The 20,438-nt window shown below is 39.1% G+C and overlaps 3 protein-coding genes across 14 annotated transcripts in view; 2 read left to right on the top strand and 1 right to left on the bottom strand.

Moving 5' to 3' along the window:
* The window catches only part of si:ch211-272n13.3 (ankyrin repeat domain-containing protein 26), a 30,410-nt gene extending 19,687 nt beyond the window's left edge, over positions 1-10,723 (bottom strand). For 4 of the 10 annotated variants that reach the window (XM_064343064.1, XM_064343063.1, XM_064343061.1 and 1 more), the window contains exons 1-14: positions 9,412-10,229; positions 8,745-9,038; positions 7,314-7,428; positions 6,580-6,753; positions 5,657-5,763; positions 5,221-5,358; positions 4,783-4,943; positions 4,444-4,479; positions 3,868-3,904; positions 3,709-3,778; positions 3,553-3,613; positions 1,396-3,107; positions 1,049-1,244; positions 745-809 (exon numbers count right to left, since the gene is read on the bottom strand). In XM_064343064.1, coding sequence (XP_064199134.1) covers positions 745-809; positions 1,049-1,244; positions 1,396-3,107; positions 3,553-3,613; positions 3,709-3,778; positions 3,868-3,904; positions 4,444-4,479; positions 4,783-4,943; positions 5,221-5,358; positions 5,657-5,763; positions 6,580-6,753; positions 7,314-7,428; positions 8,745-8,947 — 3,075 coding nt within the window. In that variant the 5' untranslated portion in view covers positions 8,948-9,038; positions 9,412-10,229. Of the gene's footprint in view, positions 1-744; positions 810-1,048; positions 1,245-1,395; positions 3,108-3,218; positions 3,413-3,552; positions 3,614-3,708; positions 3,779-3,867; positions 3,905-4,443; positions 4,480-4,782; positions 4,944-5,220; positions 5,359-5,656; positions 5,764-6,579; positions 6,754-7,313; positions 7,429-8,744; positions 9,039-9,411; positions 10,231-10,465 lie in introns of those variants that run through there. The other 6 variants (XR_010331207.1, XM_064343060.1, XM_064343059.1 and 3 more) reach the window with 5 other exon arrangements.
* A 552-nt stretch (positions 10,724-11,275) lies between these two features.
* atp6v1f (ATPase H+ transporting V1 subunit F) lies at positions 11,276-12,778 on the top strand. Its single transcript, XM_064343071.1, has 2 exons — positions 11,276-11,581; positions 12,022-12,778. The coding sequence occupies exons 1-2, from the start codon at positions 11,424-11,426 to the stop codon at positions 12,221-12,223; spliced, it is 360 nt and encodes a 119-aa protein (XP_064199141.1). The 5' UTR covers positions 11,276-11,423; the 3' UTR covers positions 12,224-12,778.
* A 146-nt stretch (positions 12,779-12,924) lies between these two features.
* zgc:193726 (uncharacterized protein LOC561161 homolog) lies at positions 12,925-20,141 on the top strand. Of its 3 annotated transcripts, none has more exons than XM_064343068.1 (10): positions 12,925-14,372; positions 14,540-14,587; positions 15,001-15,045; positions 15,476-15,520; positions 15,951-15,995; positions 16,424-16,468; positions 16,898-16,942; positions 17,375-17,419; positions 18,277-18,306; positions 19,784-20,141. In XM_064343068.1, exons 1-10 carry the CDS (start codon positions 14,212-14,214, stop codon positions 19,857-19,859), a joined length of 585 nt encoding a protein of 194 aa, XP_064199138.1. In that variant the 5' UTR covers positions 12,925-14,211; the 3' UTR covers positions 19,860-20,141. The 3 variants fall into 3 exon arrangements, with proteins under 3 accessions (XP_064199138.1, XP_064199140.1, XP_064199139.1); XM_064343070.1 differs by lacking the exon at positions 19,784-20,141 and adding an exon at positions 18,729-19,415 and having other exon boundaries at positions 14,527-14,587; XM_064343069.1 differs by lacking the exon at positions 18,277-18,306.
* Positions 20,142-20,438: the final 297 nt, after the last annotated feature.

The raw sequence follows: 20,438 nt of genomic DNA on the forward strand, positions 1-20,438 counted from the left end.
GGTGCACTTAAAAAAATAATAAAAAAAAACCCTAACAACTGCACTCTCTGTACTTGGTTCTTTTAACTGAGATGTGCCCTATAACAAGCACCAATCATTTGAACACCACAGTCCCTGAATGGATATAGTATGGTGAAGCTCTTCCATATCAACTGCCTGACAATGTGTATGCTAACAGAATGCAGGGCAACATCACTGACAGATCACAGGTTGGCACCATTCAAACACTCACAATTACATTGTATTTGCAGAATAGTGTCTCGCTTTCAAGGTTAATGGTTTACTCAAAGTGTACATTCCAAATGCTTTTGTGATGCATGTATTTAACAGACTGATGACTCTTCAGATAGCACCACAGTTCCCCAGATCCCCCTTAGATAACCTTTCTTTTATCAATCTTTCTTTGGATTTCCCTTTGAAAAATGTTAGTTATAGCTGTAACAGACCGATTATCTGTCTAGTGGTACTTTCTTTACATCATAGTTACGAATAGTTGTTTCTTAGGTTGACATTACACTTATTGATTATAAAGGGGCCTCTGCCTTATGGGTAATATTGCATTACTGCATTCCTCAGATGTTCTCCACTTGTGTACGACACTCTGGATTGTCAAGTAATGTAACGTAGCATATCTGGCCATGGCATCCTGGTTGGTTTCTCTATATGAGAGCAGCCACGCATAAACAAACATAGAAATCAATGAGCAGAACTGTACTGCATTGATGCGTTTCTGTTCTGCCCCACCTCAGAGTCCCAGGGCGAATCCTCCTCCTCCTCTCCTCCCTCCAGACCCAATTCTGACAGGAAATCTGCGGAAGATTTTGGGACATTTACTGTTGGACGCTACGCTGTGGCATTCTCTTTTGGAATGACCTCTTAAATAATCAAAGCTGAAAAGTTTTATTTTGAGACTTTTTCTCATTAAAATGAAACAGTATTTTCTCCTCTTGATTGTTGCACATTCAGTGCTATTAGTTAGCGTTGGTTTCATACACACATAAATACGTAGAAACAGTCTAGATTATTGAGAAACATGTGAACTCCTCACCTCTTTTGACATCTTTAGAAGGTTCACTTTTCTGTTTTACACTGGCACCATGTGACTTCTGACCATCCTGAGCATTTGTATTAATATCAGGAACCTCTATATTTTTGTTCTCTTCATTCTCATCCTCTTTGGTTTCTTCATCATCATCATCTTCTTCATCCTCGTCTTCCTCATCGTCTTCAGTGGAAATGCCATCCTATTTGAAAGAAAATAATTTTCAGCACCACTGGAAAATGACAGGTACAGGACAAAGAGTTGAGAGGCTGTGGCATCTACTTGTTTTTTTACATGCCTACTTTATCAATACTGGCTACTACCATCATCTACTGTCATCATGTCTGTCCTACCTTAGATGCTCCTGCATTATAAATTTTCAAATTTGTGGCTCGTTTATCTTCGGTGGCTCTGACCATTAGCCCCTCAAGATCTTCCCCAAGAGGTGGATCAAGCTCAACATCATCAATGGCAGTCTGAGGTAATTGTTCATGATTGGAAATTTCATCTCCCCAGTCAATATCAGACTCTGACTGCTTCTCAGCGCTCATGCACGGGGATTCTACCCTCTCCTCATTTGCCTTACTAGAACCTGCTGCAATCTTCCCAGAATCCTCCTTGGGCTCATAAGGGCCTTCATAATGGCCGACAATCAGTGACACAGGAGCACTGTACTCCTGCTGCTCAGCAACTTTGCCAGCTGGCTGTAAGTGCTCACTCTTCAAATTCCCCTCATCTGAATCCCATGAATCACTGGCCTTGGATTCAATCACAGCTGCAGGCTGCATCTCCAAAGCTTCATCATTATAAGTGGGGCCTTCATTATCTTCATCCTTTTCATCTCCCCAAGACAACTCAGGAGAGGAAGGTTGATCTCTCCTTTTAGATAACAGGTTTGTGCCTACATTCTTTTGAGGCAGTGTCATTGGCTTTCTATGGGACCCAGATATTGAAATGTCATGACTATGGCCGGATGCTCTCACATGAACGCCCTTTTTCTCTACCCAGGATTCAACAGGTGATGTGGGCTCATCCATCTCTTTTCCAAGCAAAGTCTTGTCTGAGCTTTTTTGTAAGTTTGGCTCTGCCAAAACTGGAGACATACTTCCTATAAATTTTTGTTTTGCACTGTTTTCAACTCTGTCCTTTTCATCTCTCCTAGACACATCAGGAGAGACTGGCTCCTCTGGACTTTTCCCCGATAGGGTAAGGCCAGTGTGCAGAGGAGGATCTTTAGGTTCTTCTGGGGAATGAGCCAAATCATCACTCTCATTGTTATCATCCCCCCAAGACATATCAGGAAAAGGGGGCTCTTCTGCCTGAACATTCCAGCCCACGTTCTGCTGAGGCAGCACCTTTGGTTCTTGTGGGGACCTTGCCTCAACATGGTCCTTATCTGAATTCTCTTTATTTCCATGATCTTCCTCTTCATCCGAATACCCTGACTCAACTCTGATGGCGGACACAACACAATCTTCTCCAAAGTCCAGGATTCCTAGGGTGCCATTATCAGCTTCATTGATTATATTTTTGGAAAGCCCCTCATCTTCATGATCATTGCCGTTATCATTTCTGATTTTCACACGAAACACATTTTCCATGGGTTCCTGGTCTTCAGTCACTGCTGCTTGGTCAGTACCTGCTGCAGACTGGTGAGGGTCATGACCTTCAACCAGGGGCTGCTCTACGTCAGCTTCCTCTTCAATATCAGCATCAGCTCCTGCTGTGACAGGTCTTGGCAACTCTTCATCATTAATGCCATCATTCCTGATGTGAGCCACAGCAACGTCATCCTTCTCCATATCATCCTCCTCCTCCTCCTCTTCATCCTGCTCCTCATCAACTTCTTCATCTTCTTCACTTTCTTCCTCAGCATCTTCATCCTCCTCCTCATCATCCTCATCATCATCATCACCCTCGTCTTCTTCGTCTACTTCATCTTCCTCGTCCTCATCTTCCTCGTCAGACTCCTCCTCTTCCTGTCCCTCTGGACTGTCACTTTCCCCCTCTTCCTGCGAGTTTCCTCTTGGTTTACTGGTGAAAGCCACATCTGAAAGCCCTCCCTCTTAATAAACCCAGAAAACACGATGGGGGAAAGGCAGAAGGGGAAAACAGAACACAGGAAACAGAAGGGTGTTAGAAGAGCCCTCATCTTAGTAACACACACAAATATTACCTTTTTACAGTGGCTGGGAGGGGTGGAAGTTGCCTGAGGAGGTTTATAAAAGGATGGGGAAGATGAGGATGCTGGGTTGGGGAGGGCGATAGTCGGGGGTAAAGCCACAGGGAGGGAGGAGTTTCTCTTGGCTTCACCCTCACTCTCCTGCTCAGACTGGGATTCACTTGAGGATCTATCCACATCTGCTATCACTACAGGGAAGGGGAACACATTACGAGTGAACTAGTGAAAGCACAATGTCATTACACACAGTCAAAAATTAGCACACCACTTTAATACGGTTAAATGACACAGTTTTAGGAATTGGCATATTACACATTTTGATAGTTACCATCAGTCCTGCCCTTTTGTGAGGCACTCATTAGTTTCTTTAGGTTTGGCTTTTGTGTTTTCTGTAAATAAAAGAAAGAATTGTACAAATCTAAGCTGTCGGAAAGCAAGTACTACACTACTGAGTGTGAGTGCTTAATTTACTGAGATGCAGTACCTTTGGGCTGAAGTCTAAGTCATCTTCATCTGAAGAAGGCCATGAATCACCAGCGCCTCTACGTGATGCTCTAGGTAAAATATGAGAGTAAATGCTATGAAAGAGAACAAATAAATGTCATGCTAAACACACAGCACAAAGATAAGGAGCTTCCCTTACCTACTGATAGATTCTGCCTGTGAATCATCTTCATCAACTGGGGGAAAAAAGTGCTGTTAAATATTTTGAGGACGTTACGGAAAGAAACTACTGTGTGAAAGACAAGAGCACTTAAGGGCATTTCCAAAATCAGTAGATCATAAATAAATTACATATCTGACTGGATCTCTTCAAGCACATACATTTAATTGCATGGTTCTAATTCCGTGGATAGCCAACTATGAGAACAGCTGCAGTCAGATGCACTACATTGCATTGGTCTGAGGAAAATGCAGCAAGACATAAACTTACAATGACAAGATTGGATAGCAAAATCCAAAAACATGGGTTTTGAAATATACATAAAAGTGGAGCAACTGCACACATGCCAAATACATGTAAGCAGGGAAGTCATTTTGGACAGGAATGGTCTTAAATCCATAACAGGAGCTGCTTTGATTAAAACAGGATTAGAATATAAAGTACTCTTTTCTAGAATCTGTCCTGGACTCCCTCGTGGCCAGAACATATGAAAAAGGCATCACAGACTCTCCAACCTAGTACTTGCATATCTATGACTGCAACAGTGTGTGATACCTTTGCCTGCTTCAGCTGCTCCTGACAGCTGCAGTTCTAGATCCAGTCAGGTGGAAATGCATGAGGGAGCAGATGAAAACCAAATAACGATGAACATTCACAGTAATGGAGGACAGAAACCATGGGCACCATGAGTTCATTTGTTTAGTTACACTGAGACAAATAAATACAAACTGATGATGGCCTTCTGAAACCAAACTGAAACCGTTTGGCCTTCAGGAACAAGAACCTGTATTAGGCACATCAGTACTCCACTGTGCAAATTAAAGCACTTTGTGGTCTAATAATGCATTTTTGCTTGTTTTCTCTTTTATTGTAATATGACATCAAAGCACACACCTTCTCTGTCAGTGGCTGGTTGCCCTAGGGCAGGGCCTGCCTGAGCCATGTGCCGTGGGCTGCCCAATACGGCCGCCGGCTTCTTTCCAGCCGAAGCGAAATGAGAGGGCGATGGCTGAGTCTTCCCCTTTGTTCCATGTTCAATTATCAGATGCGAACACCTGAGACACAAACAGGCTTAAACCGAGAATCATGAACCACAATGTTCACAAAAGTGTTTTTTCTCTATGACTGGGCATTTGCTTTTCCTTAAAATATGACAGCTGTGAAAGCTGCCTGCATTGATGATTGAATAAATTCTCTATCCATTTAAAATTAAACACCACTACACATTTCACTTAATGCATGAGAAGCATTTGGACTGATCTAGTCTTCCTCAGGAAATGACAAATACAATATTTACTCCAAAAATTAATGCATTTCAGGTAGAGGACTTACGCATGGTGACCATTCATGACCGCGTAGTCATCAGATGTCCACCCTTTCTCGTCCTTTATCGTTACGTCTGCATTGTACCGCAAGAGCAGGCGCACCATGCTGATCTGCCCGTTACAAGCAGCAATCATCAAAGACGTCCTAAATCAGACACAATCAGGAGGGGTCAACTCATGAGTGCACATATATGACCAAAAGTATCTCGACACCCCTTGGTCTGGGGCTTTTTTTTCCATGTTTTGGGTTAGGCTCCTTTATACAAGTGAAGGCAAAACTTAATGCAATGACATTCTAGATGATTCTATGCTTGCAACTTTGTGGCAACAGTTTGGGGAAGGCCCTTTCCTGTTACAGTGTGACAATGCCCCCTGGCACACAGTGAAGTCCATATAGAAATCCATTCCGCTGCAGCTCTTAGCATCTCAACATAGTCACTCACCTTTCACCCTGGTCAGCCGCATTCATGTCTGCTCCCTCCTTCAGGAGGAACTCTGCCATTTCGACATGGTTTTCTGTCACAGCCAGAGTCAGAGGGGTGCAACCGTCCTGAACGCAAAAGTCCAGCATGACAATCAAAGGCCAACATGAAGAAACAAGGAAAAGACAGATAAACAAAACCAAAATGAGATGGCATTCACAGACACTTTTTTCCACTTCCATGTATTGATTTATTTACAATTTTACAGTATTTACAGTTAATAGCAGGAGATATTTATAAGTTTATTTGAGGGGAAGGCAGATCAATACAAACATAACACTCCATTACAAGTAAAAGAAAAAGACATGAGTCAGAGGGAGGATGGCAGACTCAAGGATGAAGTCCAGAACTGTTAAGGCTGTTTTATACTTCTGCAGACTACACATAAAAACCGGTGTGCATTGGGGTTGTGCGGAATGTGCGGCGTGAGTGAAGGTTACAGACCATGACCGCATTGATGCTGTGTACCTCCCAAAGAATTTAAAAGCATGTACTTAGCAACCAGTGCCCACGTACACTGCACAGATGATGACTGGTGGTTACTGCCAAATGTCACTCCACAGGGTCGTGTGTGGTCACTCGTATAGTTCAGGAATTTTAAACAAACAGCCTGCACCTGTACAACATGCTGCACAAGTATAAATGCTCTGTCCTTTCATGAATGCCACACACAACACAAATCACGCAAACTATGCAGAAGTATAAAACAGCCCCGAATCATGCCTGCAACAAACTGGACACATATATTTTGAACCATATTTGTGTTCTCCTTTCATACAGTCCCCATCTATCCCCAATAAATGCAGAAATCCTGTTGGTGCTCTTGCATGCTGATGCAGTGTGTACTGAATGCTGCCAGACTATGTGGGTGGAGCTGGACTAACCTTGTTCTGGGCATTGACGTTGGCTTCATGCTCCAGCAGCTGCACAGCCATGGAGATGGAGGGGATGAGGGCAGCCAGGTGCAAGGCAGTGTTCCCATTGATGTCCACCAGGTTGGGGTCAGCATTGTGCTCCAAAAGGGTGACCACACAGCGCTCCTGCTGGCACTGCACTGCCTGCAGGCATATATACACAACATGTGGCTGTGTATCTTAAGATAATAATATATGAGCCTGGACAAGAAATGGCTTCCTCAGACTCACGTCTGCCTAAGCCCGACTTGGTGACTGCGGTGTGAAAAGAGCCAGTGGTGACATCACATGCTTTGGTGGACAGGACGTGATTATCTGTGCTCTCTCAAAATCGACAACTGAGGCTATGATAAGCACTGAAGTGTGAGCATAATTGGCTATTCAAAATTAAGAAAAAAAACTAGCTATTTTCCCAGAAAAATGTAGTGTTCTAGGCCTCTAATAATCAAGAGAAACTAGAAACCTGCACTAATAACACCTCATAAACCAGGAAAAATCAAGAATAAAGCAAAAAAAAAAAGGGAAAAAAAGAACGACAAACAACTTGTTCTGGATTTGCAAATGCTTTTTTTTCAGCAGCACTTGCAAATCAATGAGTGAATGAATTATCCACGCCAAAGTCTCACAGATCATTAATGCCTAGATTAAAGCACTTTCAGGTTCTGCCAAATAGGCATAATGCAACAAATACACTCTTACAGCACCTTCATTAACGGGGATCTGTTCTGATTGTCACATAGGTTCAGCTTGGCTTTGCTCTCCACCAAGAACTGCACAATCTCAACGTGTCCATTAGCACAGGCGATGTGTAGAGGTGTTCTGAAACAGAGGATTATGCTCACAGTTACTCATTTTGCAGACAATGTATGAAAGATAAGATTTGCTTCAGAGCTTCTAAACATAAGACTATCCCCAAAGCATGACCATGCAACATACAGTACATCAACTTCACCTATTTTTCAGAATACAAGATGCAATATTACATACATCCTAGGTGCACTACCAAGGACATAATCATGACGGCTGTTGCACTATTACAACGTTATAACTGATACAATGCCTCAGAAATGTTATGGGAAAGCAAAAACAAAAAAGTAGGCTAATTTGAGGTTAAGGACTGTCAGCATTTGGAACTGTGAGCATTCCACTGTATTTCCTTAGTGGAGAATGAACTATTGATCATAAAAACTCATGATGGAATTCATACCAGATTTGTGATCACTAGGAGAACAGGATTACTCTTTGTTAATGAAAGGCTCCCATTTGCTGAATAGATGCAAGTGCTCCTCTTTCATGTGCAAACACTCTAAACTCGTATGAGCCTAAAGTAATAAGATCTGCTTTGAAACTTAAGGACAACAACAATGACCAAGTGGCCTAGCTACTCATAGGCCTGCTTCATTTTAATGATGCAAATGGAACAATTATCCCTGTCATACGATATTATTCCAAGTGTGTGGTGAACAATATGTTCTTTACTTAGCCTAATTATTGTTTACCCAAATATTTGGCACAACAAGGAGGTCAACTAATTTCAGCTTAAACATGGGGAGGAGAATTCTGGCATTTTATTCAATTGAGCATACACATTACCCAAACACATTGTTACATTATACCACAATGACATATGGTTTATGTATCTAAAGAGCCATATTTATTTGAAAGCACATCTAATGATGTTCTGACAGCTGATTGTGTAGTGGTAACAGGAGTGAAGACTGATGAAGTGGTTTTAAGCACACGTGAACAGCTATAAAACAGAACCCAAGCACTTCCACAAACTCTAAAAACACACAGCATACGTGAAAGAACAAAGCTCTCTACCTTCAATTAGCATAACCTAGTTCCTTTCAGCTTGCTGCCTTTCCTTCAACTAAAGTATACATCCCATAAAGGTCCCAAAGTTGTATTTGTGCGCGTTAACTGAATGATCTATGATACCAACAAACAACAACCTCCCATTCATACACCATACTCTGATTCCTCTGTATCGCCATTCAGTGACAGGCCACCCCTAAAATGTAGGCTACATTCTCTAATGCCTGTGTAACTTCATTAAGTAAATGCATTTGAAGACTTTTGGACATCTGATAAGATAAATGTGTATGACCCTATGAAATTGAATCCTGCCTTACCTGTTTTCTTTATCCAGTTGACTTAAATCATTCTTCTTTGCGAGTTGTTTCAGCTTGGAAAGATCGCCCGAAGATGCAGCTTTGTGGATCTTACTTAAGTCCTTCTCCTTAATCTCATATCCGACCGACAGCACACTGCCCGTGTCAGACGAATTAGGAGAGAACCCCTTCTTTTTCTTGGCGAAGCTGAATATTTTCTTCATTGTGTCTGGCTGTGATGCAGGGCGCAGCCCGGGTGGCTGGTAGTGGCACTCGGGGGCCGTCGGATGATTACCTCAGGAGTCTTTTCCATTCCTAAAAATAAACGCACAAAGCGGATAAGGCTCACTAGTTAGCTGGTGTGATGTCACCGCAGGGCACCAACGAACCACCTGGTTCGCTAAATGGATCAAAACCATAAATTCAAGTGTAGCATTAGTCAAACAGTGTTTGACACCAGCAAAGAAATCAAATGGCGTAGCTGGTTACCGATAATCAACATCAGCTCGCTACAGAAGCTTGCAAGCAATAAGCAGGTTATCTTAATGTTGACTGTTCCAAGGTAGACTAACATTACTCGAGATGTCACAGGAGACTTGGCTAGCTAGCTAGCGTAACGTTAGCTTGCACGATTGTTGGTTTATGTAGCTGCCAATTTCTAACTGTATCCCACACGTTTAGCCCTTACCTTACAATGACGGACTCTCTGAAAGGGCAGTTTATCCGCATTTTGTATCGATGCTATTCATATTGTTTAACAATGACGAAGTGTCAGTCTTCTGTCCTCAGCATCTCCGATAGCTAGCTAGTATACACACAGATAGCAGCGGGAGCGCAACAAGCTGACGGTACAGTCTGTAACCAAGGCAACCACCCGCGCTTATCTGGAAACAGAGCTAACATTACCAAGACCAGTTAGCAAAAATCAACCTTGCATGTTTGGGGTTTAGGTAACACCTATGCAGGCATTATTAATGCATTGAAAATCAAAAATATGTTTAGCTTGCTAGCAAGTTACGATCACTGACCGCTAACGTAAACAACTAACCTCTACCACAGCGTCACATTCAACCGCGACATTTAAAATGCTAGAGACTTATTTCACATGTAGCTAGCTAGCGAGCACACAAGACAACAATTTTCACTCTGTATAATGCAATATCGATGCATGCAAGCAAACCATCGAGCGTTAGCTACTTCAATAGTTTGACGTGCTTTCGTTCATTTCTGCATTGGATAAACTAAGGCAACCAACTAGTATGAGTTTAGCTACGTGAAACTACCGTTATAGCTTGCTAGTTATAAAAAATAGCAGTGAATATGCTAAATTAGCTAATAACAGACTAGGTTTGCTCAGTTAGTTGTCATATCATTACCTAGCAAGCTAGTCCAGCTCGCAAATAGCAAAGAAATGAAACTAATGTTAAGTAAGGCTTGTAAGCTACCCTTCCTGCCAAGTTAGCTAGCGTGCTAGCTGTCCTGCATCCCGAAACAAAAACACTCCACTTGGGAGTTTGTCAATTTTACCTCTAGTTGTAGCAAATAATATTCTTATTATGCACAGGTTATTTTTAAACAGTTAACCGTAGCTAACTGGCTATCTAACGTGCAACTTCGCTAACATCGTTTATTGCTTAACTTAGTTTGCTAGTTGCAGCATGTGTAAACGCTATCGGTTATTGAATGGACACCACTAAATTAACATTAAATGTTCAGCGAATAAACACTATTAAAAGGATTACCATTCATTGGTCAGTTTTCCACTTGGCTAACTGGCCCCCATGCCACCCAATTCCACTTCAGTTTTCTCCAATTTATTTGTATTAGCAATTCACAATTTCTTCCTAGCTAACTACCAACCAAAAGGCGCAGTACGTTGCGCAGGGACAGCATAGTTTGTTTGCTGGCTTCTCTGCCGAGGCCAATCCAATCACACTTCGGATACATAAAGAACGTCCCTAAACCGTCCAATGAACGACAAGTACCAAAATATCGTATATTATTTATATGGTTGATAGACCAATCTTACATAATGTTCCTCGCCAGTAGAAGTACCGTTTCACCGAATCGAAGTTTCTTGCACCAGTTTACAATAGTTAATGTTAGATGTAGTACTTTTCACCACAAAACAAATACATATGGATAAGACATTAGTCTTTATTGAAACGCATAAAAAGCTAAAACCTTAGCCTTGATTTAGAAGCCGATGAATTTTAGTTTTATACGTAATTAAGTTTAACTTTAACTAGTCTTTTTCCACGTCTACTCCATTAACATCAATCTCATTCCCCTGACAGCTGTCTGTAACACTTGGCTAACCCACCGGCACGTTTATAAACTATTTAGCCAAGTTCACATTATTAATAAACAAGTAAATAGTCATTAGCCAAATTTCAATTTAAAATTGTATGTGTAATTAAAACGGCCGTTAAATAAATCTACCATAATGTTTACTTTGCCCATTTTCCATTGGGGATAAAATTCCCTGCAGCCAAGTAGCACCCTGACGAAAATATGTTGTCAACTACGCATGAGCGTGCGCCTGAGCAGTAAGCTTAATCACGTGGCAAGCTGAAAAGAGGAAGTAGAAAAGTCAGCTGACTTTGAAAAGCCATTGAAGAAAACACCAACCTCTAGAACTAGCAATACATTTTCTATTAGTTTGTGATATTAAAATAGCCAGGGCACGCGAACTCCACCATGGCTGGGCGAGGTAAACTAATTGCCGTTATCGGTGATGAAGATACATGCACAGGATTCCTGCTTGGGGGCGTAGGCGAGTTGAATAAGAACCGTAAACCCAATTTCTTGGTTGTTGAAAAAGACACGAGCATCACTGAGATCGAAGAGACCTTCAAGTAAGTGTTGGCTGGTGCTTCTTTAAGAAAATAACATATTGTTAACTGGTAGGTTAGCAGAAATTATGCTTGAGTCTAAGTCAATTGCTATGTTGTGAGAAATCCCAGGGTTGCCACGGTCAGTTGGTAGAAATAAATCTAATCACGGTAACGTCATGTGTAATAAACAGATGGCTTACTCGGACTCCAATTACTGCTTGCTAACCATGAACATTATATTAATAAAACCATATCATTAGCTCACCTGGATTTGGCATATTCCTTTGAATTAGCCAGCTATCGACACACCCACGATGGCTGCATTGGCACTTCAATTCATGTGTCATTACTTGTTTTACTCCATACCTCTGTATGTGACCGTGCAGTTTTATTCCTGATTTAAGAGATTGTGCTGGCAACCAGGTTTTTATGACCTGGTCATGAACGTGATCTCTCCTCAGGAGTTTTCTGGCTCGCGATGACATTGGAATCATCCTGATCAACCAGTTCATTGCGGAGATGATCCGCCACGCGATTGACGCGCACATGCAGTCGATCCCCGCTGTGCTGGAGATCCCCTCAAAAGAGCACCCTTACGACGCTTCCAAGGACTCCATCTTGCGGAGGGCAAAGGGCATGTTCTCTGCAGAAGACTTCCGATAAATCCTGACCGAAAGGAGTGCTGCAGGCTGGGAGGAGAAGCGGCAGATTCATGTCCAAGAGGAGAATTCTTCGATCCCACTGCACCAGAGTTGTTTTGTGTGATTTTCCCAACTTAATTCCATGCCTGGAAAACTGCTGCAATGGTGAACAGTGTAGCCATTTAAAATGTAGACTGTTCAGTGGTAATATTGATCATGTTTTCCAAGTTGTGTGCTTGTCCTGTATTGTTATAAGTTATTTATCTTATGTAAATGACCAAGATACTTAAGATAGTTATGTGATGTTTACCATGCCCTTTGTTAAGTTACTTAAATCAAGGGGGAACCTATTTGGAGTGGATAATTTGTATGTCTGTTCAGATATTCAGAACCTGTGACTAATCATAGCAGATGGTTGTGAGTCATCATCAGGAATTTCAGAAATGAAAATAGTGTCTAGGCAAGTGCTTTTTAATTCAAAACTGTTCCATAATGATTATTTATGCACATTTATGCTTCACTGCATGTAGAAATACATATTGCATTAATTAATAATAAAATAATTCAGTGAAAACTATTTGTGAATCTGCCTTTGAAGTTCAGTTTAAAACATGTCAACTTATTCCTTTATAAAGATAATTGTAAAGCCAGTATTGATTTTCATTAGATAAGTATATGTTTTCTGTGGATTTGTGAATCTTGTTTGCATTAGTCATGTTTAACTGAAAAAAAATGAAACATATATATATACATTGAAAATGTTTTAAAATGAAAATTAGGCACATAATTCAGCTTATTCGGTCATTCATTAGTTGTGGTCTGATTTGTATTTTTCTAATTGTTGCTTCATTTTTTTCTAGAAGGTAAGAAAAAAGTATTCCTTAAATGGACAGTTTGTTGTAAAAATGACATTCCCATTCTGCATAACTGTACACTGTTCAATGTGATTCATTCCCATACTGTATTTCTGTCTGCCATGCTAATTGATCTCATCCTTATAGTAAATGCCTACCAGTGGCATGCGAGCAGAAGATAAGAACAGAATGTAGCATGCTGTTGTAAATCAGACTAATACCAAACTCCCAGCAGTCTTAAGCCTCTTCTTCACAAAAGCTGCAAATCCAACCAGTGGTGTGATTTAGCCTGTAAACAGTGTGTCTGTGAGAAGGTGAGTTTCCTGCCAAAAGTAAGCTAACCAAAAAGGCTATTGATGTTTACACACACACCAACACATACACTATCACCACTACAATATTGGAGATCAGTTTTTAAAAAATTCACTTATTTGCATTTAAGCAACCTCTTAAACCCCCCAACAGCTGATCCCCCTCACCCACCAACAAAATTATCTCGTTTACATCTTAGATTAAGTTCAATAACTTGGTAAAAAAGGGCTGCTGACAGCAAGATAGTATGTACACTGAAAAAGCTTTTGAAAAGAACTCATTCAAATTAAAACTCAAATCAAATTTACAGGCTTGAAAGTGCTTAGATTGTTTATAGATTGTTTCCTTGACAGATAAGACAGTGATCAAAAAAGAGTATCCCATCATAAAATGTATTACTTTGCCATTAAATAAATTGCCATCATGTTGCATGAGTTAACTTTCATATGTGTGAATAAGGAACTAAACATTTTGGTGTGAGGTTTTGGTCTGGTGGGAACTGAAGAATTTCCCAGCGCGCTGTCAGAAACTGGCCAAGGGCAGGTCATGTCCTTAAAAATCTAAAAAAGATTAATGTGTGACAAACTGGAGCTCTAGCAGTGGATTCAGAACTATTCCAAAGTTGACCCAACCTTGACTAACAACGTTTGACTAATGATTTTGCCCACAATGTGAACTAACAAATATTTTAACAGCATTGGAGAGGAATCATCATTCTTTGGTTGGACATGTTCACTTGGTCCTTTCCAGATGTCCTTCAACTAATCAAATTGTGTTACGTATGTGGCACAGATAAGAACATAATATTTAAACAAAAAGCCCTACATATAATGAATATTTTACCATGAGAGAGTCTTCACTGTTTTCCATTGTGAAGCTTTTTTTCCTACCTACTGAGTGTTTAACAGCTAATTATTCCAGAATGAAGAAAGGACTGCTTATTGTTTTATTTCTGTTCAGCTGTGCCTATGGAATGATCCTCAAAACTAAAGAAGGAAAAATAAGGTATGTTAATATACAAATGTAACTCCAGTATAGTTTAATGATGTTCTTAACATTATAATAAAAAAGTAGAGTGGTTCAAATCGATGGTTCAACGTTTTAGCACACATTCAAGTTTTTTTTTGTTTTGTTTATTTGTTCTGTTTATTTGATTTAGAATTTTTTTTCAGACTAAACAACCTACATGCACTTACAGATGCTGAAAACAACGTCACTGTGGAAGTAAAATCTTAATTTATGTTTGTATAATCCTGCAGAATTTAGGGATTCTCTGCAGATGCCATTTCAAAAGCATACATATGTAAACTGAATTACATATATGATTGTAAAATTACTAAACATAACATTGTAGCAACATTTTTGAACTTGAAATGTACATTTTATAATAATTATAATAATATGTATAATAATACTGATATAATAAGTGGTGTTGGTGGTGCTGGCTGCAGCAGTTGTCATATTTGCTATTATGTTTTGGTTTCAAGAAACTATTTTGAAGCTAACACATGTATTTTGAGTTGCACCAATTACATTCCATCCAAAGATGGTTTTGATTAAAGCAAGGGGTCAGAGTAACAGAAGGCTGAAAGACTTCAGTGAACAAGAAGTAACATCATTCTTTTTTTCATAGAAAAATGCCCGTTGATCCTGAGAATGATACTGAACCTGCTCGGAGGTGAGTGAGCATTGTCTCTCCATCAAGGAGATCTTGGCACCCTTAGTGAATACTGAAATGTTTTTTTTTTTTTTTTTTTAACTCCTCAAAACAGTTTACGCAGAGTTTAAGAGCACTTTCTAGTTATACTAAATCTGGGCTTCCCTCGCTTATGGTGGGATATTAATCAAAATTGAGTGCTAACAACCATTTACTTCAAATAAGTCAGAAGATAAAGCATTCACTAAACTTTTCTGAAGAAATTTGACTTTTCATATTGAAATATGATTGCTTGTTTCCTAATGGTGTTTCCTTCCCATGCATTTTCTGCAAAATCATTGCACCAATTACATTCCATCCAAAGATGGTTTTGATTAAAGCAAGGGGTCAGAGTAACAGAAGGCTGAAAGACTTCAGTGAACAAGAAGTAACATCATTCTTTTTTTCATAGAAAAATGCCCGTTGATCCTGAGAATGATACTGAACCTGCTCAGAGGTGAGTGAGCATTGTCTCTCCATCAAGGAGATCTTGGCACCCTTACTGAATACTGAAATGTTTTTTTTTTTTTTTTTTTAACTCCTCAAAACAGTTTACGCAGAGTTTAAGAGCACTTTCTAGTTATACTAAATCTGGGCTTCCCTCGCTTATGGTGGGATATTAATCAAAATTGAGTGCTAACAACCATTTACTTCAAATAAGTCAGAAGATAAAGCATTCACTAAACTTTTCTGAAGAAATTTGACTTTTCATATTGAAATATGATTGCTTGTTTCCTAATGGTGTTTCCTTCCCATGCATTTTCTGCAAAATCATTGCACCAATTACATTCCATCCAAAGATGGTTTTGATTAAAGCAAGGGGTCAGAGTAACAGAAGGCTGAAAGACTTCAGTGAACAAGAAGTAACATCATTCTTTTTTTCATAGCAAAATGCCCGTTGATCCTAAGAATGATACTGAACCTGCTTGGAGGTGAGTTAGCATTGTCTCTCCATCAAGGAGATCTTGGCACCCTTACTGAATACTGAAATGTTTTTTTTTTTTTTTTTAACTCCTCAAAACAGTTTACGCAGAGTTTAAGAGCACTTTCTAGTTATACTAAATCTGGGCTTCCCTCGCTTATGGTGGGATATTAATCAAAATTGAGTGCTAACAACCATTTACTTCAAATAAGTCAGAAGATAAAGCATTCACTAAACTTTTCTGAAGAAATTTGACTTTTCATATTGAAATATGATTGCTTGTTTCCTAATGGTGTTTCCTTCCCATGCATTTTCTGCAAAATCATTGCACCAATTACATTCCATCCAAAGATGGTTTTGATTAAAGCAAGGGGTCAGAGTAACAGAAGGCTGAAAGACTTCAGTGAACAAGAAGTAACATCATTCTTTTTTTCATAGAAAAATGCCCGTTGATCCTGAGAATGATACTGAACCTGCTTGGAGGTGAGTGAGCATTGTCTCTCCATCAAGGAGATCTTGGCACCCTTACTGAATACTGAAATGTTTTTTTTTTTTTTTTTTTAACTCCTCAAAACAGTTTACGCAGAGTTTAAGAGCACTTTCTAGTTATACTAAATCTGGGCTTCCCTCGCTTATGGTGGGATATTAATCAAAATTGAGTGCTAACAACCATTTACTTCAAATAAGTCAGAAGATAAAGCATTCACTAAACTTTTCTGAAGAAATTTGACTTTTCATATTGAAATATGATTGCTTGTTTCCTAATGGTGTTTCCTTCCCATGCATTTTCTGCAAAATCATTGCACCAATTACATTCCATCCAAAGATGGTTTTGATTAAAGCAAGGGTCAGAGTAACAGAAGGCTGAAAGACTTCAGTGAACAAGAAGTAACATCATTCTTTTTTTCATAGAAAAATGCCCGTTGATCCTGAGAATGATACTGAACCTGCTCGGAGGTGAGTGAGCATTGTCTCTCCATCAAGGAGATCTTGGCACCCTTAGTGAATACTGAAATGTTTTTTTTTTTTTTTTTTTTTAACTCCTCAAAACAGTTTACGCAGAGTTTAAGAGCACTTTCTAGTTATACTAAATCTGGGCTTCCCTCGCTTATGGTGGGATATTAATCAAAATTGAGTGCTAACAACCATTTACTTCAAATAAGTCAGAAGATAAAGCATTCACTAAACTTTTCTGAAGAAATTTGACTTTTCATATTGAAATATGATTGCTTGTTTCCTAATGGTGTTTCCTTCCCATGCATTTTCTGCAAAATCATTGCACCAATTACATTCCATCCAAAGATGGTTTTGATTAAAGCAAGGGGTCAGAGTAACAGAAGGCTGAAAGACTTCAGTGAACAAGAAGTAACATCATTCTTTTTTTCATAGAAAAATGCCCGTTGATCCTGAGAATGATACTGAACCTGCTCAGAGGTGAGTGAGCATTGTCTCTCCATCAAGGAGATCTTGGCACCCTTACTGAATACTGAAATGTTTTTTTTTTTTTTTTTTTTTAACTCCTCAAAACAGTTTACGCAGAGTTTAAGAGCACTTTCTAGTTATACTAAATCTGGGCTTCCCTTGCTTATGGTGAGATATTAATCAAAATTGAGTGCTAACAACCATTAACTTCAAATAAGTCAGAAGATAAAGCATTCACTAAACTTTTCTGAAGAAATTTGACTTTTCATATTGAAATATGATTGCTTGTTTCCATTCCTCTCTTCTGTGGCAAAATACACACAGAGATTCCATGAAAGATTATTATATATCTCATCATGGTTTTCCCCATACATTTGATATTTAAAGTTTTTGTTTACCCATACAGTCTTCTACAGGGCAGTATATAATTTTTGTATACTATGCATCAATGCAGTACCCATCCACCATTCCTGTTTGTAGTAACGCACAAAATTGGGACCAAGTACAAAAGGCTGTAAAAAAAAGGTGTAGTTTTCTAGTTATATATGATATTATATGTATATGAAACATTTGCCCAGTGTCTTGGTAAATTACTTGATTACTGCCACTATAGCATATCATTTATGGTATTTTTCCTTAGATGAGCAACTGTGCATAACTGCTTTTAGAAAACTGTATCAAGATGGAACAAGATACATACTGTACTACTTTCAAGGGACACTCATTTGAAAACTGGAAATTTAATATTTAATGTACACATTGTATGAGCTGTATATACTGTATTGAAATGTCTGATTACATTTATATACTACATCATACCATTAAATATATATAAATTCTTAAAAAAAAAATTTGTTGTTTTTTTATAGTCTCGTGACAGTTTCCAGGACAGTACTGGTGTAAGTACAGAAGAATCTGCTTTGAATTTAAACGTTGGTACATGTTAATTGTCCAGAGAGTAGCTTAGAGTATATGCTTGAAGATTAAAATTGCAGTTAAAGAAACTATGTGTATAATTCACACATCTAGATTAGATTTATTGTATTAAATATAAGCATATCTTTGTGCCAGAACAACAAAACAGACAAAAAAATATGTTTTAGTTCTACATAATGCAAAGCTGGTGATTCAGTTTCATTTTGTCCTTTGTCCGAATTTCAATGTGTGCACACAAATCACATCTTAGAGGCTGTCAGTTTCACAATAGCTTTTAATGAAAATACATACAACTTCAAATTCATATTGAGCACCATATGAATGTATGTTCAGGAATTGAGATCATATAGTTGCAGACATTCTAATTAACAATTCCTTCTCTTAGATCCCAATGCCTCCTGCCAACTTGTTTGTTGACCAACCTAGGGTCATCGCTTCAGTATGGGGATGAGACAGCTGGTGGATTAACCAAAGATCCAGCAGGGATTGGCAAGAAATGAAAGAATGAATAACACCAGTGCAGTACACTGTCTGGTCAAATGGACGATACAGTAATGCTTAGAACAAACTGCCCAGTATTTTATCACTCATGGTTATTATAGCACACGCACACACGCACACACACACACACACACACAAGCATACACACACATGCATGTACACATAGACATATGCATAAACATACAAATGCGCACACAAAAACACAAATATACTGAGGCACACCCACATATGTGCTCCCAGCCATGCTCCAAAATGCTTGTGCTGACACAACGTTATAATTTGCAAAGAAAAACAGATGTCATTTATTGTAATTGGTGTCAAAATCTGTCAAATCCACAAATGCAGTCCTGGTGTTTTACTCAATATGTATGTATTCAATTATCTATTTCACTTATTTAATCTGAAGACATTTTAAGTTAATTTACTCAGTAAGAAAAGTGCACAATCACTTTTGTCCATGTGGGCATTACCTGGCTACATTAATTATATGTCCAGTAAATTTTGAATTCTGCGTTGTGCTTTATGTTACCCCTCCATTAAGTGCAAATAAATAAACTTTTGCAACATTGCATTACGATTGTTCTCTCAAAATCTTTTTAAACTGCATGTTGGCAAAATATGAATGATATTATATGACGGAAGATTTAAGAAAGGTATTGTAAATTAAGTGATCTCTCTCCACTTTGGTGATAATGCAGCGATGTCGAAGATGTGTACAGTGTGTGCTTTGCATGAGTACGAATTATTTATTAACTTGTTGACTGAAATACCCAAACATGTCGTTCTTGCAGACAGTTAGGGTCTCTGGTACAATGGAACAGCAGTGGAAACAACAGCACATTGCTATGGCCCATGGGAAGTGAAGTCTTCCATTCTGTCTCATTATGAGCTAAAAGTGGGAAGATGTGAATGAAGCAGTCTTGCCATTTATTCCCACAGGTCTGACCAGTTCCTGAATTATACCAGAAACAATGACTCCTTTCTTCTCAATCAGCGAGTATTTTTGAGTATTTAAGGCCTCCGCATTATAATCACAATATTGTGTTGTCCTTGGTATTGAGTGGAAAATGTAAGCAAGCTTAAGATTTTTTCCCCTTTAATTTTTTTTCATCAAGTAAACACTTTTTAACTTTTATAATCAAGGTCAAGGAAGAGCCACATGTCAATTTGAGTGATTGGAGCCCTATGCGTGAAATGCTGTGAGTAATCATGCATCCGTTTTCTGCAGACCAACTCCGTCCCATCTGCACCAGAATGGCATCAAAAGTAACAACACAGCCCGTGGGGTAAACCTCAGGCGAGTACAACCTTTTTCATTATTCATGAGTCTTTCTGTCAGTTTCAGCAGGATTAAAATACAGGATAAGAGATTTAATTGCAGCCAGATATTCCACTAGCTGCTCTTACCACTTACCCACCCCAAACCCTCTCAAAGACATAAACGCATGTATATTTCCAAGTGCTAATACTGTCTATATGCTCCACATACTGGATGTAAAGCAGCCAAAAGTAAAATACTCTTTTTCTGCACAATACTTATTGGACTGCGACTGCTGGGTGGCATGTCCTGTTAAGACAACTCTGAATTGGCAAT

Source organism: Anguilla rostrata, chromosome 7, assembly GCF_018555375.3.
Source record: "Anguilla rostrata isolate EN2019 chromosome 7, ASM1855537v3, whole genome shotgun sequence".
NCBI lineage: Eukaryota > Metazoa > Chordata > Actinopteri > Anguilliformes > Anguillidae > Anguilla > Anguilla rostrata.